Raw genomic sequence first — 20,882 nt, forward strand, 5'->3', positions numbered from 1 at the left:
ATAAAATCTTACAAGTGTCAGAGACAGGAAAGAAAAATATGAAAGTGATACAAGCTTTGATAAATCTCAAATCAAGATGCATCCATTCAGAAAGAGAGGGAAGATCATGATAGTTAAATCAAACATGAAAACCACTAAACATGCAAAATAAATAGGCTATAAAGCAAATGAGGCTGTAGGTGTAGCCATTTATAAAACATACAAGACATTTACAAGACATAAGACAGATAACATAGGAATTATCTCTATTTTACACATGGGAAAAAAAGGCTCAGAGAGGTATATTATTCATCTGATGACACACAGCTAGGTAGTGGTAGAGCTGGGATTAAAAAAGTATATTTATTAAAGTAATATGTGCACATAGTTAACAAACCTAATATTCCTAAAAAGCATTACAGTTGAACCTTGAATAATGCTAGGCTTAGGGATGTCAACCCCACACAGTTTCTCCGTGGGTCCTACTTTTCACTTCTACTCTGCTCAACCAGTTACCATTCATCAGCTGGCCTTCTGTTTCTACAAATGTGTTGACATCTATCAGTTATTGTATGCCCCGTCTTTCTCCCTTGCAGATTTGTCCCCCTTTTTCCTTTTAAATTCATTTGCCAATCCGGTAAAATTTCAGAAGGGAGAAGCAATAGACACTTGGGCTCAATGCACCTGGTTTAATTAGAATGCCAGAATGAAATTTAAATCCAGACCAGTAATTCTAAAGCCTTTACTCCCTCCACTATTTACACGTAATAATACATTCAGCAGGAGCTAACAATAACAATGTGTGGCATACACTGTCAGTTGTCTACTCCAGTACCTCTCCTCCCTTTCTTTCTTCGTTATAGAAGTCCTAGTTTTTAGTGGAGCAGTGATTACCGTCACAAGATACTAAGCAACAGCGATCCCTCTGAGAAATGTGTCACTTGGCAATTTCATCATTGTGTGAACATCACAGAGTGCACTTCCACAAACCTAGATGACATAGCCCACTACATACATAGACTATATGGTATACCAGTTGTATATGCCATCTATTGTTGACCAAAATGTTGTGCAGCACAGGACTGTACCAAAATTAAGGCTTCCTTTCCAACCTTCCTTCAACCTAGGTATGGCCAAATGACTAAATTCTGACCAATGAAATGTAAGTGGAAGTGTTCTGGAAGTTTCCAGAAAACTCTTTTAAAAGATAACTTGCATCACCTTTTGGCCTTTTTTTCCCCTTCACTCCTTCCTTTTTTCTGCTCGCTGGGAGGTGGGTGGACATTGAGTAGCTCTCTTGGATTAAGGTAGAAATTATGTGTTGAAAGTGGCAGCACAGAAAGACCAAAGTATTTGGGTCCCTGGTGACTTAATGTAGTTACTTTACCAACTACAGATTGTTTATCTTCAGTCTTATTCTGTGTGGCAGAGAAGAAAGCCACTGTTATTTTTTTGGTCCCTTATAATTGAATCTAATACTATCTGATCTAATGCCAAAGTGCAGTAAGATTACAGAAGGAGTGACATAAGATTCCTGGAAAAGGTGGTAGGAACAGATGAACCTTAAAGGGTATTTTAGCCAGATGGATAACTAAAGGGTTAAGATTCCATGTAGGAATAGTAATATGATTGGGGCACAAGGGGCACTGCATAGGTGTTTAAAAGGGTAACAAGTAGACCAGTCTGGTCAAGGAAGACAAATCATGTAGGAGGAAAGTGGAATAAAAGAATGAAAAAACAGGTTAGGGGCAGATTATGGAAGGGCTTGAAACTCAAACCAAGTTTAAAGGTTACTTTGAAAGCAATGAAGCCCCTAAAGGCTTTTGCAACAGAAGTTAGTGGAACATATCTAGGGTTAGACTGAAGAATTTCAGTCTTCTATGGTATAAAGATATTATAGAGATACAACGGGGGGAGTGAATCTAAATAGAGAATGAAGACCATGGGTTCAAGAACTCACCCAAAGGAGTAAGGAGAAAAGACACTTAGAAAGGATCCAGAAAAGGGGAGAGAAAGGAAGCTGGATATTGGGGGAAGAAAGGAGAGTAGAAATTTTCAGCGAGAAGTCAGTAAATCTTCAGATTTCTGTAAGAAGTTAAACTATCTTAGAAATGAGTAAAGGACATTGAATTTGGGGACAAGGAAGTCTCTGGTGACTTTTGAAAGTCTAATTTTGATAGAATGTGGAGGTGAACACTACTCTTTAAGGTAAAACGGGTGTTAGGAAAACAAAGGTACAAATGTGCTCCATTTATTTATTTTTAAAGGTAGGCATTAAAAGAAATTTAAATTGAAAAGCAATTAAGATCTCCATGGGGTAAGTAAAATAATTTTTAAAGGAAGGAAAATTGTTTGGTCTTTAAGAAAAAAACTGTATATCAGCAAAAGAAGATATTTCCAGGCTTCCGAAAGAGGTGGTCCCTGTTAGAGCAGGTCTTAGAGGAAATGAGAGGGATGGAATTTCCAGCTCAGGTGGAGGTCTAAAACTGAAAGAAAAAAAAAAGGGGGAGGGGGCAGCTTTTCTAAGAAAGAGAATTAGAGGAGAGGCAAGGATTAAAGGCTGGGAATTCTAGTCAACCTACCAGCAACAAACCTTTTTCATTAGCATCAGCAATGCCATTTTAGATCTGAAGAGAAATAATAGTCTAAAATAGAAAGCATAGTCTTTAAAATAAAAATGACCTTCTCTTAGTTTCAGAGTCAAGAGTTCCACACAAGGATCATAAAAAATAAAGAAAGCTCTAACTCTTGTGGTGGTAGTCCTGATTTTCTTATCTTACACACATCACCTTAATAAAGTTTATTTAGATGAGGGAAAAATAAAGCAAACAGTTTAGCTTCTTTACACATTGCTACCAGTGCTAGAACAACAGGCAACCCCCCAATTGCACCTGGAAATTAATTACAGGATGAAACTTTAGATATCCATTTGTCAAATGGACCAAATGCCGATACCTACTCAAAGTACAGCGTGATGTCTGTTGCCAATATCGACTGCTTCAAAAGCTGCATGAGGTCACTATAATCCTTGGAGGACAGATTAGCAAAGATGTTGTGACCCTGTAATGAGAAAGTAAAAAGTCACAAAAAAATCCCCATTAAATATGAGTTTTTGATTGCATGTTTTTTCCTATATATATTACATATATATTGCATATTTTTCTATATATATTAAATATATATGAGAAAAACATGACAAATCATTTTTTAAAAAGCTTAATGAAATTTTGCACAAATATAGACATAGTCCCTGGCAAACAGAAAAGCCAGAAAGTGCAGTCATTTTTTAGAAGGACTACCAAGGGACTCTTTGTTATCTCTAGTCTCAAAGAGCAAACTCTGAAAAATGTTGACCTTGTCCTCTTGTTGGGTGTATTTGTGCTAACAACTCCATTTGACTACCCATTTCCTGTGGAGTTACTGAATGCAGAAAAGTTAACAAAACATTTGGGAATCTTTATGACCCTAAAATAAATACTAATTTCACTAATTATTGTAAAACTGAAGTTGGCATTTTGGAAGTACTTGCTATGTCAACAAATGACCTTAAGGAGGAGAAAAAACATTAGGCCAGAGGTTCTTAACTGGGGGTGACTTGAGCAATGGGGACGTCTGGCAATGTTCAGAGATAGTGGGGCGAGGGATGCTGCTAAAGGTCCCACAATGCACAATTTGGCCTGAATAGCAAAGATGAACCGGGCCCAACATGCCAGAGCAGCTGAAGTTGAGAAACCATGTGTTAAACCATGAAGATCGTCTTGATGAAGCGTTTGGCAGATTAAATTCAGTACATACTTCCTGAGTAGTTAGAATGTATACGATACTGTTCTCAGCAGAGTTCTTGATACTGTAAAGATGACTTTCACCTAGGAAAATGTGAAAACACACCTGTATCTCCCATACCTTTGAAAAGAACACTTTATCAAAATGTGTTTTAGCTACACTGGCAGCTGTAGAATGGTTTTAGTAAAGTGGAAAATCATTTTGTAAAGTGACAGACAATCCACTTAATCTGCTTTGAAAGTCAGGCCTTCTCATTTATCAGGTTTTCTTAGCATGAAGTACAAACTCATAAACATGAACTCATATCAGACTGGGCCCAGGAACTGGACCAGTCTGATACGTAGGCATGGAGAACCAGAAGACGGTGCAGAAGGAGGGGGAGAAATGACTGCCTAAGAATAAACTTTTCCAATGAGAAGTAAATTAATTATTTCTGGGAACCAGAATATCAATTAGTAAATTACCGCCTACCAGGCACCAGATGAAAATCTGCTTCCCCGAGTTAATTTATCTCCTTGGGTGAACCCACCACTTGCTAAATACTACAGTATATTGGTTCCACATGGGACCAGGTCCAATATTGTTAATAATTTTCAAATGAACTCCTCAAGACCCTTAATTCAACCATTAGGAAGAAGACAAATAACTAAAGGAATGCCATGCCATAATTCTGCCCGGTTTCTTTGCCTGAGCCTTGCCCTGTGGATCAATCACAGGCTGGTATCCTGGGGCCTGAGAAAAGGTGGTTGGAAACTACCGACAAGTAGTGCCTGGGATTCAGCCACACGTCTACCATCTCCAGTGAAAGAAGGATAGACACTCCTCACTTTATTGTGCTTTGCTTCATTGTGCTTTACAGATGCTGCTTTTTTTTTTTTTTTTTTTTTTTTTTTTTTTTTTTTTTTTTTTTTTTTTTTAATAAACTGAAGGCAAGATCCTCCACCAGCAAAACGATTATGACTCTCTTTATTGCGATGATCTGGGAGTGAACTCATGATATGGCCGAGGTCTGCCTGCAAAGCTGTTAGGAGCAAGTCACAATAAAACTAATGTGAAGTCCAGGAGAAAGCTGGTCTGAATTTGAAGATCTTGATTATTTTGTGAGAGTGCATTTTACCACTTTTAAAGGACGTATAGTAACGAAGCCAGTTGTTTACAGCTGAGTGACAAAGCTAGCCAGATTAGCCTTAGTACTGATAAAAAAACAACAACATTAATTTGCAATCAGTGTACTGTTTATATGCAAATTGGCTTCTTCCAGGGCCTCGAGAGTTTGGTCCTGGAAATAGATTTGTGTCCTTGAAATACTGCTTCCATTTTGTTTAGGCACAGGGGTGGAGAATGCTGGGTCTGGGGGCCATATAAGGCCTGCAAAATCATTTCATCTGGCCCTATCCAGGCATTAGGGGTGAGCTGATTAAATGTCTGACCAAAATATAGCAGGCTAATTTTTAAGGTGGTAATTTTGTACGGTCCACAAATGATGCTATAAAAATCCAAATGGCCCTTGGCAGAAAAAAGGTCCCCCACCCCTGGTTTAGGGAGAAGGGTGGTATTGATGGAAAGAGAAGCAAGTGGAGGAAGAAAGGTCTGGGTACGTTTGCCTGCCCACTGGCTGCTCCGTCCTTTGCATTCAGGAAGTGGTCAGATGTCATATCTGCAGTTCTGCCTTTCTGAGGTCAGGACAGGAGGAGCTGGGGAGCCGGGGGCAGGGCCTGCATGCACTAGTCATGCTCACTGCATAATAATGTTATTATTCCGGTTCTTCATAGAGAAGCCTTGAGTGAAGGGTAGCCAAGGTATTTTATTTGTCTGAAGACAAATTCTGTGTTAGTGGGATTTGTTTCCACAAACAAACAAACAAGAAAATAATCTTTCAAGAAAACTTTGCTAACCTGTGTATAATCCCTGTTATGACAAAGGTGGGAGTGCCTGGGATTTGAGGTATAACCCATCCTATCACTAGTGCAGAAAAGACAGCCTGAACCCAAGTGCCTCCTGTCCCTGCCTTCCTTTGCCACAGCACTCGGCTAAAACATGGCTTTCATAGGGAAATTCCTGAGCCACGCATGCCTGATGCTGGTTTCTGTCAATTACCAAAAGCCTAACTGTGTTGCTCCCTTCCCAGCTGAAGAGAGGTCTTCCCCAGTGGTTGGCCTGCCCCCCACTACACTGCCCACTCTCTTTATGGGGTCGAACGAGGCCTTCATGATGTTACAAAAGACATGCTTTCCCAAGGTAGGCTGGAGGAAAACCTCCATATTTAATGATGCTATTCCAGACACACACACACACACACACACACACACACACACACACACACACACACCAGTCTGTATGCCTGCAGAAAATTGAATAGAGCCTTTCCTGACGATTCCAAGTTCATGCCGCCTCATCCAGAGTCAGTAGTGGTTTTCCTTTTCTTTGTGGGAGCTAAAAGGAGAAAAGCACTTCCAAGTCCTGCCATCCTGCGTCTCAAATGTAGCTGCGATTCTCACTTTCAGACTGATCCCACCAGCAACTTTAAGTGTTTATTTTATGTAGACATCTCAGTTGTGCTAATAGAGTGTAACTTTATCAGCCTGATTCCACCTTCTTTTAATGGGGCTGTGAGTTTCACACAATGGGAAGGTTGGGCCACTCACTACTTGGATCATGTCCCTGTGTGCGGGCTTCTGTAGCCCTGAGGAAGGTAAGCAAGTTGGAGGCCATCTCCTGGGCTAAGTGAATGGGAAATACTTCCAAGCCAAGAATGAATCCCAAATGAGTCAGCTCAGTCAGGAAGAATTTGAACCCATTCTTTGATCAGGATTCTAACTGAATTAAAAAAAAAAAACACACACAAAAGGGTCTAATAGTTTGACTTAAAAATCTGTTCCACTTCTCTGTATCTACCTGTGGCATTACAGAGAGGTCAGAGGCACGGTTTCATTGATTTTCCATCAAGGGGAGAAGTAGCACGTTAGGGCCATACCTCACTCTGCAGGATCATCACTGCGTGGTTAAAATGGTGGTGCTCTAAGGTGGCGGAGGTTCCATAGAGTTGGGCCAGGGCAGAGCCGCTCCTGAAAGAGGACAGAAGGGTCAGTGCCCTGTCAACAGTTCCCCACACCAGGTCTTTGGATCAAACTGTTTTCCTGCTTTGACACAAAGGACTATGAGCAGATACATTCACAGGTAACTGCTTGTTAGTTCACTAATCTATTAAGTAAACCTTTCAGGAACTTTCTCTGTGTTAGCCTAAATGCCGTGGATGATACCAAATGTGAATAAGACAGAGTCTATGACTAAGATATTTACAGACTAGTAAGTGAGATGAGAAGTGGTCATAAGGAAAATAAGGCACACAGCACACAACAGAAATACCACAGAGGTATTCTAGGTGCAAGCAAAGTACTTTGGGTGCCCTGAGAATAAAAGGCATAACTTCTGGCTCTAGGGATGAGAGCAGATTTCATGAACTAAGTCTTACACAGCTTCTGAGTGCCAGAACAATTGTCTATACCAAATGTATTTGACTCTCCTGGGAAAAGACCTTGTGAATATTTTGCCTTTATTTAATCTACTTTATGCGTACAGTTGATAAGTTTATATTGTAGTTTTCCAGCCCATAGTTATGTTATGGTATCTCAGTGTAGAAATATGGAAAGTTTCTTGGATTTAGAGTCAGGGCAGTTACTTGGTCATGTGAAGATGCAGTTTCTTTGTCTCTAACAATATGGCAATACTATCTACCTCACCTGTTATTTATGAGAATACAATTGAATACTTGAAAGTACCTACAGTGCCTGGCATGTAGTAGATAATAGTCTGTATTAATTATTAGTTAGTTATTAAAACACAAGGATATTTCCATTGTAAATATATAAAATGTTAATTGATACTTTAAAGGATTTTTTTAAAATTACCTTTAAATTTCGCTTAGGTAGAACAATTAATAGTTTCAATTTGGCAAAGTGTTCATTTAAATGCTCAAATGTGTTTATTTCCAATTCTTTTGGAGTAGGATTTAGAGCATCTTAAGAGCCAAGAGAGCTCCAGAGAACCCTAGGGTTTAAAGCAAAGTCATGGGATCTGGTTGAGGACCCATCTAGGTCCTTGTGTTTACTGCAAGATCAGACATTGAAAGGGCAATTTGGCTTTAACTTGAAAACACTGGAGATTGATGGCTCACCATCTTCTCTGCTAGTGAAAGGAGCAAAGAGTGCATCCAAGTGCAACATGAAAGATTTTGGTCATAAGCTGCCCTCCATCTCCAGTGTGAAGCAGTCCAAGATCATGATCAGTTCAGGAGCCCTTGGAGAGACTCAATGCTGACCACAAGTTGGAAGAAAGCAACAGTTTAATACTGTAGGGATTATTATGAATAGGGTTTCTCAAGAGGATACTAGATTTTAAAGAGGTGGAAGTTTGGGTTACTTCTTTAAAGTTAACCTTAATCTATACCCTATATAATAAAAGCCTAATATGCAAATTGACCAAATTGCACAATGACTGGCCAGTGGAGGCCAGTGAGTGGGTGGCACTAGGCGAGCCAAGGTGGGTGCCAGCCCCTCAGTGGGCAGAGGGAAGGGATGGCGATCGGGGGCGGCTGGGGGAACAGCGGCAACTGGCTGCACAGAGGGGCGATTGGGGAGGGGTGGGGCCAGTCCCCTGGTAGGCTTGCTGGTTGCCTCCTGCAAAAGGAGGCCAGACTGTGGTTTAGGCTCCTAGACTGTGAGATGGCACAGGCCAGGCTGAGGGACCTACCTCCCAGGTGTACAAATTTTTATGCACTGAGCCTCTAGTTATTTAATAAATGAACATGTTATGCTAATCTTAATAATCAGTGACTAATAATGTTAGATATTATTTTTAACATAGATTTCATTTTTATGAAAATACATTTTTCAAAAAGCACAATGTATTGTGTCTTGACTCTATTTGCATTGGCCTTTGAAATTCTAGAATGCTTCATATTTACATATGGTATGCATATGCTTGGCATGGAACAGGTCTTTAAAAATATTAGCTGCTTGGTTAATAAGCTTGCAGTAGTATGTCTGAAGTTATAGTTAAAATTGGAAGGATGATCATAATAAGTGTGTTAACTTATTTTATAATAATGTTATTAACAATAATAGCTATTATGAGTAAGTACCTATCATGTACTAGACAACAGATTAGCAACTTAATGCATTATTTTATCTGGTCCTGAAAACAACCGTGAAATAGTATTGCCTTTTCACTTTGCAGATGAGGAAACCAAGGCTCAGAGAAGTTATGCTACTTTTCCAAGGTCACAGGGCTAGTAAGTACAAGTTCTGGATTAGCATCCATGTTTTTAAGCTTCTTCTCTTTAGATAATGAGAGAGCTGATTGTAATTTATACATTTCTGATATTCGATTCTCAATTTTTTGTCAAGCTGGTTGTTATAAATGAAACAATATTGCCAAATTTAATTCAGAATTCTATTAGTATACCTACTAACCACAGACTCAGATTCCTGTGACTCATTTCTAATGATAAGCCATCCCTGGAAGAGTCTTTACTGATAGCAGCCTTTGATGTAAAGTAGGGCCAAGATGCAATATATTGTCTCTTCATCACATTGGTTTAGCAGAATCCACACAACGTTAAAACAATTAAATAATCCTAAGTCACTCTATATTTTATTTTTTACAGTATGAGTAGGCTGTTTCCTCCTTTAACTAGGAAACAGCTTATAACAAATACTCTGGTGCCTCCCATGCTGCACCTCTCCCTCTGCCCCAGACCCGCCTAATTTCTGAACCGCTGCATTTCATCAGAAGGACTCTCAGGGTGTTTGTGCAGGTGCAGCCTTTGACTTCTGTGGTTTGAGCATCTTCATCCTCAGATTCTCTCTTTGTTCTCTTTTATAATATTCCATTTTACCTTTCCCACCCTTATACAATACTGAGTTAATCACAAAAATGTGTAGATTTTGCAATCAAACCAGACTAATGCTATGAAAATGCTACAAAGACACTGTCATTCATTCATTCATTCATTCACTTATCATTCATTTATCAACAAGTTTTGATGATGGCTATGATGCCAGACTGCAGGGCATGTGGAATACAAAGGTAAGCAAGGCATGGCTGTTACCATCAAGGAGCTCACAATCCCCTAGAATTGTGTAGGGCATTTTCTCTGACCGACTTACACTAACAACACTCACCTTCCTGGAAGCAAAATGTCATCTTCGGATTACAAACACATACGCTGTGAACCTTGTAGGATGGCGAGGGTGAAGTGCACAAGTCATAAAACTTGATATTAGTGGCAAAAACTGAAATATACTTTAGGATAAACTTTGTTAAAATATTCTACAAAATGTGAGTTATTTGGAATGTTAAATGGCACACTGGGCAGGAATAAAAAAAGGGCCCGTGGTCAACTGCGTTTGGAAAATGCTAGGTCCTCGATAAACTGTTTCTTCACTGTAAGACTTCCCAGAATGTAAGAACAAGCATTGTGATTCTGCAGGAGAGGAACATAATATGCAGCATTAACCAATCTCACTTGATCATAAGATCAGTTTTTTAAAGGAGGCCATGTCTTTCATGTAATATACTTTGTGTAAAGGTACATTTTTACTTTTTCATATAAATATTGGGGAAAAAAACCCACAACAGTCCAAATCAATCACATATGGAAAAAATGGACTTCAAATCCACACCTCATTTTTATTGTCTGTGGTAAGTATATCCATTGTATAAATAGCTTTGGGGCACACAGGCCTTAATAGTGAATATACTGTATAGTATATTTATGCAGGGTGTGTGGAGAGAGGAGGAGAGAAGGGGAGCTGAAGAGAAGAATCTCCAAATTACAGTACTTATTCACGATGCTCATTATGACTAGGTCATCCCAACACACCAAAGTTTTTCCATTTTGGACAGGAGAAACTTATGAAAAGGAAAGTCGAAGTAAAGCCTTCTGTCCCTACAGGCACTCAAGCACTTTGCACAGGCACCAAAAATAGCATGCGAAAGGAGGTGTACCTTCAGAATGTCTCCAGATGTGCATATGCTTTGAAAAAGAGGCTCAACAGAAGTGTGCAGCCACGGCTTATAGAAAACTTAAAAAAGGAAAACTATGAAAGGTAATTAGGAAAGTGAGAATTGTTGGGAGGTGGTGAGGAATGGGATTAGGCTGTCATGGCAGATTAATGTGCCCCAGTATTTCACTACTGGGACCTGGCCGAAAGCGACAAGATGGGTTTTCATTCCCAAGAAATGAGTATAAGAGATTATGCTAGAAATGAACAGAAGTCTCCTAGGAGAATATACTACAAAGCTGCTCGGTACTGATATTTAATCATCAGGGGCAGCTGTAATAGAGAGGGGGATGAGTGAGGAACGCTGTCCCTGGAGAAAACAGGAGAGAGGTGTTAACAGAGCAATTTCAAAGCACTGTGGTATTGCTGCCCTCTCTACCTATTGATCATTCATGGCACGTACTTTAATACTTAAAAACTAAGAATAAAATATGAAAATGCAAAGGTTCATTTATCAGAAAGGCTAAGAGAATAAATTATACTCTGCTATAACCAACTTTTTATTGTAGAGGCATTTTGCATTTTATATAGTAATTTGTCCCTTGCTAAATGTCTCCTGTTTTTTTTTACAGCCTTATATATGAGGGGGAGGGGAGAGGTAGCATATACTTTGCTTCACATAATAATTGGTGCATTTAAATTATATTTCCAAATCACTTGAACGTTGAAGTTTGACTGTGAATACTTTAAGGGAAGGGACTGTTTGTTACATTTCTTTATTTTCTCACAATAGGCCTAGCACAGTGCCTTACACATACAAAGAACTCAATTATTGGGGAATAAAGAAGGAAATGAAGGTGTAGATTTCTTGCTAGGGGTTTTCTAAACAATGGCACACACGCTTAGTGAATAAATTTTACTCTAATCGATAAAAAGATAGTTCCTTCACTGTGTTGAAAAAGGTCTCTGTCAGCATTCATTGTCAAGGGAAATTTTAACTGAGGTTGGGTGGTGGTGGCATTCGGTGTCCCAAGTTCAAAAGTGACTTCATCTGGTAGGGGCAGGGCTGATGGATATCCCATTTCTTAAACACATCAGATTACCTCAGAAGAGGCAGATTTGATAATATGGTATAAGGATGCAAAAATAAGTTAAAAAATAAAATTGAGTTCTAGTGCCAGCAATTTAATATCTATCTAATATTTTTGAAAACTGTTTTATCTTTCACAAGTCACCTAAGATCTGGGTATTTCTATTTCCATTTTTATAAATGAAGGTGTTTAAAAATATGACTATCAAGGTCTAATTCAGTTATACGACTTTATAGCTCCATGTCTTAATTTTCTGGGTGTCAAATATATTTAAGTTTTCCAGAGCTCACGTATATATGTCCAGTCAGCCAAGAAGCTAGAAGCCCAAAGGCCCAAAATAAATATCACTGAGTCATTGAGGGAGTATGATGTGGTGGTTAAAGAATGGCTTTTGGAATCAGATTAAACACCACTCTAGTGCATTCTGGGAGTATGAATTTGTCCAAGTTACTTAATTTTCCTGATGCTCAGATCCTCCCATAACGTGGAGACAGAAATACCTACCCTAACCAGGATGTGGGAGAGCACTTGAAAGAGTCAACAAGAAGTAAATTGTAGTTCTTTTCATTGTCTCAGGGACTGTTAGTTGCAAAGAACAGAAATAAATCAGAATCAGCTTCCCTAAAAAAAAAAAGTTTGATTAAATGATACCTGGAACTCTGAGGGAGCCTATTATCACAGGTATGGCTGGGTCTCCTGGAAATAAGAGTGGAGATGTGTAAAGCCAGAAATCAAGTCTGCTCTTTCTCTGTTTCTCTAGAGTTATGCAATCTCTTATTTCTGCTTCTCTCTGAATATCTAGTTTCTTTCTTTTTCTCTGCACATTTCTCTTGACACAGGGTCATTGTAGCTCTCCCAAAATGGCAGCCTCAGTTCCCAAGTCTGCAGCTTGGATGTCAACAGTAACTGAGCAATATCATGGTAATTCAACTCCAATTTCCTGAGAGATAAACTATGATTAAGTGGGTTTTAATTAGGGGAGTGTGATAGACAGGCTCTCTGAAGGAGAGGAGAGGGCCAGTGGTATCTAGGTACAAATATTGTATACTTGACTCTTAAAGAACTCACAGGGTGCTCACTCTTGTTTTAGAGAGACAATTATAACACATTTATCTTTTCTTTATGCAGAAGTGAAAGAATGGTAGGGGTCTAGAGAAAGGATGCAAGAGGAAGATACAATGGTGTCATTGCCTAAAAGAGAGAGACATCTTAAAAATATAATGAAATGCAGATACGGAAATCTAAACATAAGGAATTGTATGTATATGATGAAAGTATATCCAGTTGACACTTCAGTAGACTCTAGGGATTGAAGAAGTGAATGTAACATCAAAACCTATGACTATAAAAACTGTGTTTATAATAATCTTTAAAAAGTTATACTTATTTAAAAGTCAGAAAACTTTATTGAAAAGCTATAGTAAGTCTGCTTACTATTCATGCATCCATCCATCATTCATTCACGCAGCAAACATTCGCTGTATGTTTATTATGCTCCTGGTATTTGCTTTACATCATGAGAATTCAAGGAGTAGGGGAGACATGCCTGTTAATCAGCAATTAAAATAGAGCGAAAGGCACACTTTTAAAAAAGCACAAGTTGGGGATTATGTAGGCATAATGAAAGTTGACCAGGGGAAGTTGCAGCAGGAATAGAACCCTGGGTAGTGCTTGGAGGGAAAAGGAGAAGATGGGCATCCCAGCTAGGAATACTGGGGAGCATTGGGAAGTGAACTAGTTGGACCCTATTGAGCACTTCAAGTTGCCCCTTGGGTCTGGAGCATAGATGTGTGTCGGGTAGGTGGGGTGGAAGGAGTGTGTGCTGGGCTAGAGAAATGGACAGGAGCCTGGTTGAAAGGGGCTTTGAAGGGCTACACTAAGGAATTTGAACACTATCACCAGCAGGAGGCTGGTGAATGACTTTTAAGCAGGAGAGTGGACTGAGCTTTGAGAACTACTAAGATTATTCTGGAGTACCAAGGCAAGAAGTCTAGAGGAGAGAGTTGGGCTGGTTGTTGTTGCAACTCAGGAGAGACAGAGAAGCAGTAGTGACTTAAGAAGACAGAGATGTTGACTTTAGGGGTACTAAGGAGGGAATCTGGATGGCTTGTGGATTTCTGGTGGTGCTATTCACCGAGACAGAGAAAAGAAACCAGTATAATCAGAAAGACTGAGATTGAGGTGACTGTGAGATTTCAATAGGAGGTGCCCCTCAAGTGGTTGGAATCAGTGTCTGGAGAGAAGAGAATTATGGATCCAAGATCTGGGTTTAGGGCTGATCAGCAGATGGGTGAAGGCCTGCATGAAGGATCATATAGAGCAGGAGAGAAACAGGAGAGGACATCAGGAGTGCTGGCTGGGACAGGAGGAAACAGGCCTTGAAGCACACTGAGAAGAAAGGCTAGAAAGGTAGTTGAAATCCTTTGTCTGGGAGGCAAGGGAAGAGAACATTCTAGGAAGAAGGGAGCAAAAAATGGGTCTCGTGGCAAGAAGGGTCAAGAAAGAAGGACAATAAGAGTGTCCAGCAGCTCTGGGAAAAGGGGCCATTGATGGCATTACTGGGGGCAGTTCCCCTTGTGAGGTGAAACTGGTTGCCCTGTGGGAGGGCAGGCATTGGGGAAGTGAAGATAATGGACTCTCCAAGAAGACTGACTGGAAAGGAAGAGAAATAGAGCAGATGTTAAAGGGAGAAGCAGGAATTGAGGTGGACTTTTTCAAGAAGGGGGGCCGGGGGGATTTTCATATTAATAGGATGCTGAGAGGTAGTAGGAAAGGGAAGGGAGATACAGGGCAGAGAGAGAGGAAGATTAATGGAGCAAGGTCTCAGAGGAGCGAGAAAGGAAGGGATCCAAAGCCGAGGTGGAAGGATTAGCGTCAGACAAGAGGACAGACAGCATTTTCACTGAGATAGGAGGTCAGGAGGAAAGGATGGGGCCAGACAGATAAGTTTGTACATGGCAGGGGAGAAAATTGAGGGAGTTCTCGATTGATGGCCTCAATTTTCTTGGTGAAGGAGGAGGCAAGGTGATCTGCTGAGGGGAGCGGGGGAGGTGGTCTACCGGAGATGGTTTAGGAAAGGAGAATGTTTATTATATAGACCTTCTGAGAGCAATGGGGATACAGAATCTGGGGAATACTGAGCATCTAGTAATGCCAGTTGGGAGAGTATATTTGGTGTATCTCAAACTCCCACAACTATGACATTTTCTACTAAAGCCTTTAAAAGTGTAGGCAGAGTCACATGAAATTGAATTGCTAGATTGAACTGGGGCTGAGTTTTTGCAGCGTGGATGTCACAGAAAGTTCCGAATGTCAAGAAACTACAGGATATTGAGAAGGCAGGGTTGAAGTGATGGGCTATAAGACCCAGGATGAATAGAGAAGGGCACACAGTCAAAATCCATTTGCTAGATCAGGAGCAAATGCCAGTGGCCAGGATCCCAAGGTATCAACAGGTAAGCATTTTGAGGAACAGAAAGGGATGTGGTCTGTTGACGTTTCAGATTATGCGGGTACACCTGCCAGGGGACTTCGAAATCGGTCATCTGAAAGTTAATTATACCACTTTCTTGACATCTCCATCCCCAAACTTTTCTCTCCAGGCTCTGAACTCACATAGCATTTTGTCTGCAGATAGGCAGTAAGAACATTAAAACTGGAGCCTCAATATAAGACTCGGGAGATGTGGGTTTGGGCCTTATTTCCAGCACCCGTATTCTATGGCCTTGGCCACTGTGTGAGCCACAAAGCCACAGCTATCTTGACCAGTCCAAGATGCTCAAGGACAGATTATTCTGTCCAGTGCACATTCTGTGCCTTCACATGCCCAGTATGGATGCAATCTCTCTGTTTGTTTCCTACCTTTCTGTTGGAGAAGCAGGGGCCTTATTTCTCTAGCATTGCTTTTCTCCCTGCAGTTTATATGCTATCCAACTTAAAACAAACAAACAAACAAACAAACAAAAACCAACAAAAAACAAAAAACAAACCACCTGGAAAGGGTTTTACTAGGGAAAGAAGAGCTATTTTGCCTCATAAAATTTAAAAAAAATTTAAGTCCAATTTTCTTTTAGTAGTCTTAAGATCAGATTTTAGTGTAGCAAGTCCAAAAGGCTTACAAATGCCATGAAAACAAATATTCAGGAGGGAAGAAAATAGGCCCTTTAAGATCTGCTTTGTTATCTGACTGAGCTCAAGGGAGACAGACCAAATCAACAAGCATGACATGAAGGGCAAATTTGCAATTAAAAGAAGAATAGGGAATTATAAAGATGGATGGGCCCCTTGGCACACGAGCCCAAGCCTGCATGGCCTCGGCCTCAGATACCAGAAATTAATGCCTTACTCTTTAGCGCCGGTCACCTTTGGCTCTGCACAGAAAGGCACATGCATTAAAATAACAACAATTAGAACACTTACTTAGCTTGGAAGGCATTGTTGGTTCCCCTGTGGTCGAGGTCATGACACAGGCATCCCACAATCACCGCGAGAATTTCCACCTCGGTCAGAATCTCTTGAAACCCGGCGGTCTGGGAAGAAGAGAAAATGGCAACAGTCACCGCCCAGGGCAGGGAGGATGGATAAGGTTCGTCTGCCCAGCAATAATCAGCTCTGTTTTCATACCCACATCAGTTAAGGAAATGATTAACTGCCACCCCCTTAGACGGCGGTGAGTCGGGTGGCCACTTGCACAGCCCTGATCCCACAGTGATGGATTAGCTCCCTGTCAAGCTGCCCCATGCTGGCCTGCCAGAACAAAGTTCAGACCATTGTGTGCCCCTTTTAGAGAAGAGGCTGCACTATCCAGATACAGCGACGGTTTGACAAAGGCCCGGAGCAAACTGTGTTCTGTGATTCTACATTTCAATGATGAGCATCTTGCGGTAGGGGAGAGGGGGGCTGTGAATTTAGAACTGAATGTTATATCCACCAGATGCCAATCAAGTGGAAACCTGCAAAAGAAAAACGCTCCCACCCTTAATATTAAAAGAAGCAACTTAGAAGTTTTGAAATGGTTACATGATGATATTCTAGATGTTACTCTGTAAGTGCCTTCATTCATATTAGCTTGGCAGACAGATTACATTCATACAGATAATAAGGCAGTGCATGTCATGATTAGGCAATCAGATTGAGGATCAGCTGGAGTATCGTTGGAATTCTTTATTATCCTCTGCAGCTTGCTTGTGGAGAACATAGGTGTGGTGTGATTTCTTCAGTACAACATTCTTATTTATAAGTTTCTTAATAATTTTCTTTTCACTATTGTTTTCTGTCCTGTTTGACTGGAACTCCAGTTGGTTGGACACTGGACTTCTTGTATTGGTTTCCTTGTTTTGTCTTTTTTATTTTTCCCATTGCCCACCTTGACTTTTTCTCTCTTACTTTCTATGAGTAATAATATTTTTCATCTAGAAGCATTCTTTTGGTCTCTGCTCCTATTCTAATAGCATTCTATTCTTCTCTCCTGGATGCATTATCATCTTTTATTTTTTTTAGGATATTAATTATTTCTCTGAAATTCTCTCTGCTCCCTGATTGCCTATTTCCACTGAGCTCTTTTTCTCTGTGTTTAGTGGTTTCCTCAAGTGCCTGGTAGTTCACACACATGAGTAAAGCATGCAGAGCTCACCACACACCAGTGTGTGAGGAGGGGGTCTGCAGATTGCTGGGCCCCTATCAGGGGGCAAGCAGATGGGCAGCTGGCTTTTGGCTGAGATCCCCATGTGTCCATCTCTAAGTTCATTTCCTCTGGACTTTTCAATCTCTTGTTTGGAAATGGCACAAACACAGGTTTGGCATTCCGAGAAAAGAGAAAGTGGCTTCTCACATTTCAGGGTGTACACTTTCACTTAATTTTCTTATTTTCAGGGTGCATCTCACCCCAACTTTTCTGTTGCTGGTGTCCCCACATCTGGGGTTCAGTTTCTCCAGCAAATGCTCTGGTTTCCTGAATAGGTGAGGGAAGAGGGGTCCTCTGACTACATGGAGAGGGGATGGGGACTTTCATCGCCCTCACATCCCATTTCTGTGGTATCTGATACCTCCAGTTCCCGAGCTCTGGTAGCTTCTGGGGGCTGTTGTTTCTCATGTGTACCCCTTCCTCTACCCACTCACCTTGAAGGCACCTGGGTTGGAATTTCCTCTTCTATGCTAAGCTATGAACAACCCTCCCTCCATCTTCTCCCTTCATTTATTAAGGTTCCATGACAGGTGGAATTTATGTTTGTTTCTTCTCCCTGTTATTTGGGGGTGATTTTTGAAAGGAAAATGGGACATGAATATCTTATCTGTCATCTTGTAAGTCAGTTTAGTTGGGTTTGGATCTAGCTAATACCAAGTAAAACCTGAAAGGCTACCAAGTATGAAATACTATTCATGATACTTCTCACAAAGATGAGAAGCTACATAGAAACTGTTGCTGTAAACAATGAAATGGCACAGAAATTTAGAAATATTTTACCTTTGAAAATGCTATTGATTAGAACGAGCTGATGCATTAAAACAGTAAGAATAGGGATGGGGTAGTTAAACTAAAGTAATTTGACTAGAAATTTAGGGAAAAGTTAAGTTAAACGTCATCAAATAGATGCAATATTCAAATCCAAAGTTATTTTTAAGCTATCGGTTATCACCCATTATATAATGTGACGGAATATATTTTACTCTAATGTTCTCCTATGAAGAACATCTTCCTTCCCACCCTTGTCCCTTCCTGAAAATCCAGCATCAAGTTCTCAAACAATTTGTATTATGGATTCTTTTGAGAATTTGATGAGAGCCATGGACTCTCTTCCTAGAAAGTATTCTATGATTTTGTAGTGTTCGAAGACCATGGAACCCACCTCTGGATGATCCTCAGAACAAAGAAACCCTGAGAAACAGCACACACCCAGTTATACAAAACATATTTGCCTCTCTCAACCGTGATACCTGAGTTACTGAAGCAGCACCTATCTCTTGACTGTGATTTAGAGCTGCCTGGTAAATGGTTTCTGAGAGTCGTCAGGCCTAAAAAAGTGTCCACCTGCCGCTAAGTGTCTGTCTGTTCCTCCTCCCCCCTCATCCATCTTCTTTCTAGTCCTATTCCTTCCTACCTACACTTACATTGAGGAGAAAAATAAACCGCCTGCTAAAGACAATATACTTTCAAAAAGAGAACAGAGTGGGATCTATAAAACAAAATAAAAGAATAAATAAAACAGAAACATACTCATAGTTACATGGAACAAACTAATGGTTTCCAGATGGGAGGAGGGTTGGGGCTGGGTGAAAAGGGTGAAGAGATTAAGAAGTACAACTTGGAAGTTACAAAGTAGTCATGGGGCTGTAAAGTACAGCAGAGGGAATATAGTCGATAATATTGTAATAAATATGTACGGTGCTAGATGGGTACTAGACTTATTGAGGGATCGCTTTGTAAGCTATATAAATGTCTAACTGTTTAGGTGTAGTATGCTGTACACCTAAAACTAATATAACATTGAATGTCTACTGTAATCAAAACATTACAAAATATTAAAAAGATAAAATTTATAGCGGTGGGGCAGCAGGAAATTTGAATGCATTTATTCTATGCTAGACTCTATTTTAGTCTTTTATTTTAAAATAATATACCTTTTTATTTTAATCTGTCTTCTCACCTGTGTTCCCTCATGGCCCATTAACAGAGATATAAAGCAGTGAATACAATATACCTAGGTAAAGAGACATTCAAGACATTCGAGCCTGCAATCAAGGTACCTAATTCCCAAATCACCCTCCCTGGAGAAGTCTGTGAGTGCCCTCTGAGAAGGCCTCCAACAGTCCTCTGTTTGGCTAAAATGTTAGCCGGGATACCCCCCTTCCCCCAGCCACTACAGCATACACCCACTGAAACTCCAAAGGACCCGAACAGTAAGACTGTTTCACAGGGTCCCCTGGGCTACCCAGTATTTTCCCAGCATTTGGCCAACATAAAATTTGAACCAGATAGAAAGTGACCTATTTAAAACTTGGTCCTGCACTACACTAGTGAACAGGAATATCATGGCCAGAGAAAAATATGAGAGAGACACATTGATTGGTTGCTTCCTGCACTCGCCCTGACCAGGGCTGGGGATCGAGCCTGCAACCAAGGTACATTCCCTTGACTGGAATCAAACCCACGGCCCTACAGTCCTCTGGCTCTAACCCCTGAGCAAAACTGGCTAAGGCACATGATAGGTGTTTGTAGCACCTTTCTTCTCCCTTCAGCCTTTGCTTTCTTCTGCAGAAGAGAAAAGGGTACAGCTCAGACAATTCCTAGGGGTTTGAAGAACATGGTTTCTCAAGGAAGAGCCTCTAGATGAATCTGTGCACCATGTCCCTAATCTGTCATCATGTCTCAACCACTCTATAGACAACTTCAAGTTGGAAGTGTGAGCTTAGGGCTGAAAGGCAGCATTTCCTTTTAATTTCTGGTATTCCTTAAATTCTAACGTGCAATATTGCAGGTCACTGTCCAGGGCCTTTGTTTGGTATATTATTAAAATTAAATTTACTTTAGCCAAAGAGTGCTCTTTCAGGGTTTCATGTAAATGCCACATACGAAGTGCTGGCGTCTTCTAACAAATGCCCCAAAAGGCAATGTTGATGGCTGGCCCTGCTTCACTAGACCGTCCTTCACATGAGGTGTCTGTCAGTGAAAGTTCTATGAAAAGCCGGCCTTCAATCACTACCCCAGGTGTGAGTGGATCACAGTGGTGAGAGCATTGTTAAGACACATGTTTGGGCTCCACGGACATTTACAGCTGGCCCAGCATGCTTCTTTTTAGGATTCTATTCTGTTGGCTTCAGGATGAAATAGCCACCTCTCAACATGCAAATCCTTGGGCAGGCTGGTGGCTATCAGTCTATTCAATATGCTCCAAAGCAATGACTTTAGGCAGAGGACTTGATCAAGTTTAAGGTGGAAGCAGATTGCAATTGCTTACCAAGAGTGCTTACAAATAAATTGATGCTGCTTGACACTGTAGCCTATCGTCTTTGCCAACCAGAGATGGCA

At 40.6% G+C, this 20,882-nt stretch overlaps 1 protein-coding gene across 1 annotated transcript in view; it reads right to left on the reverse strand.

Annotated features, from left to right (window-relative positions):
* PDE11A (phosphodiesterase 11A) overlaps positions 1 to 20,882 on the reverse strand; it is a 256,941-nt gene that overhangs the window by 50,328 nt on the left and 185,731 nt on the right. Inside the window, exons 13-15 of the mRNA XM_084893080.1 lie at positions 16,277 to 16,386; positions 6,737 to 6,827; positions 2,939 to 3,039 (exon numbers count right to left, since the gene is read on the reverse strand). Of these exons, the coding sequence (XP_084749206.1) occupies positions 2,939 to 3,039; positions 6,737 to 6,827; positions 16,277 to 16,386 (302 nt within the window). The remainder of the gene's footprint in view (positions 1 to 2,938; positions 3,040 to 6,736; positions 6,828 to 16,276; positions 16,387 to 20,882) is intronic.

The sequence above is a fragment of the Pipistrellus hanaki genome (genome assembly GCF_964339955.1).
Source record: "Pipistrellus hanaki genome assembly, chromosome: 8".
In the NCBI taxonomy this organism is placed as follows: domain Eukaryota; kingdom Metazoa; phylum Chordata; class Mammalia; order Chiroptera; family Vespertilionidae; genus Pipistrellus; species Pipistrellus hanaki.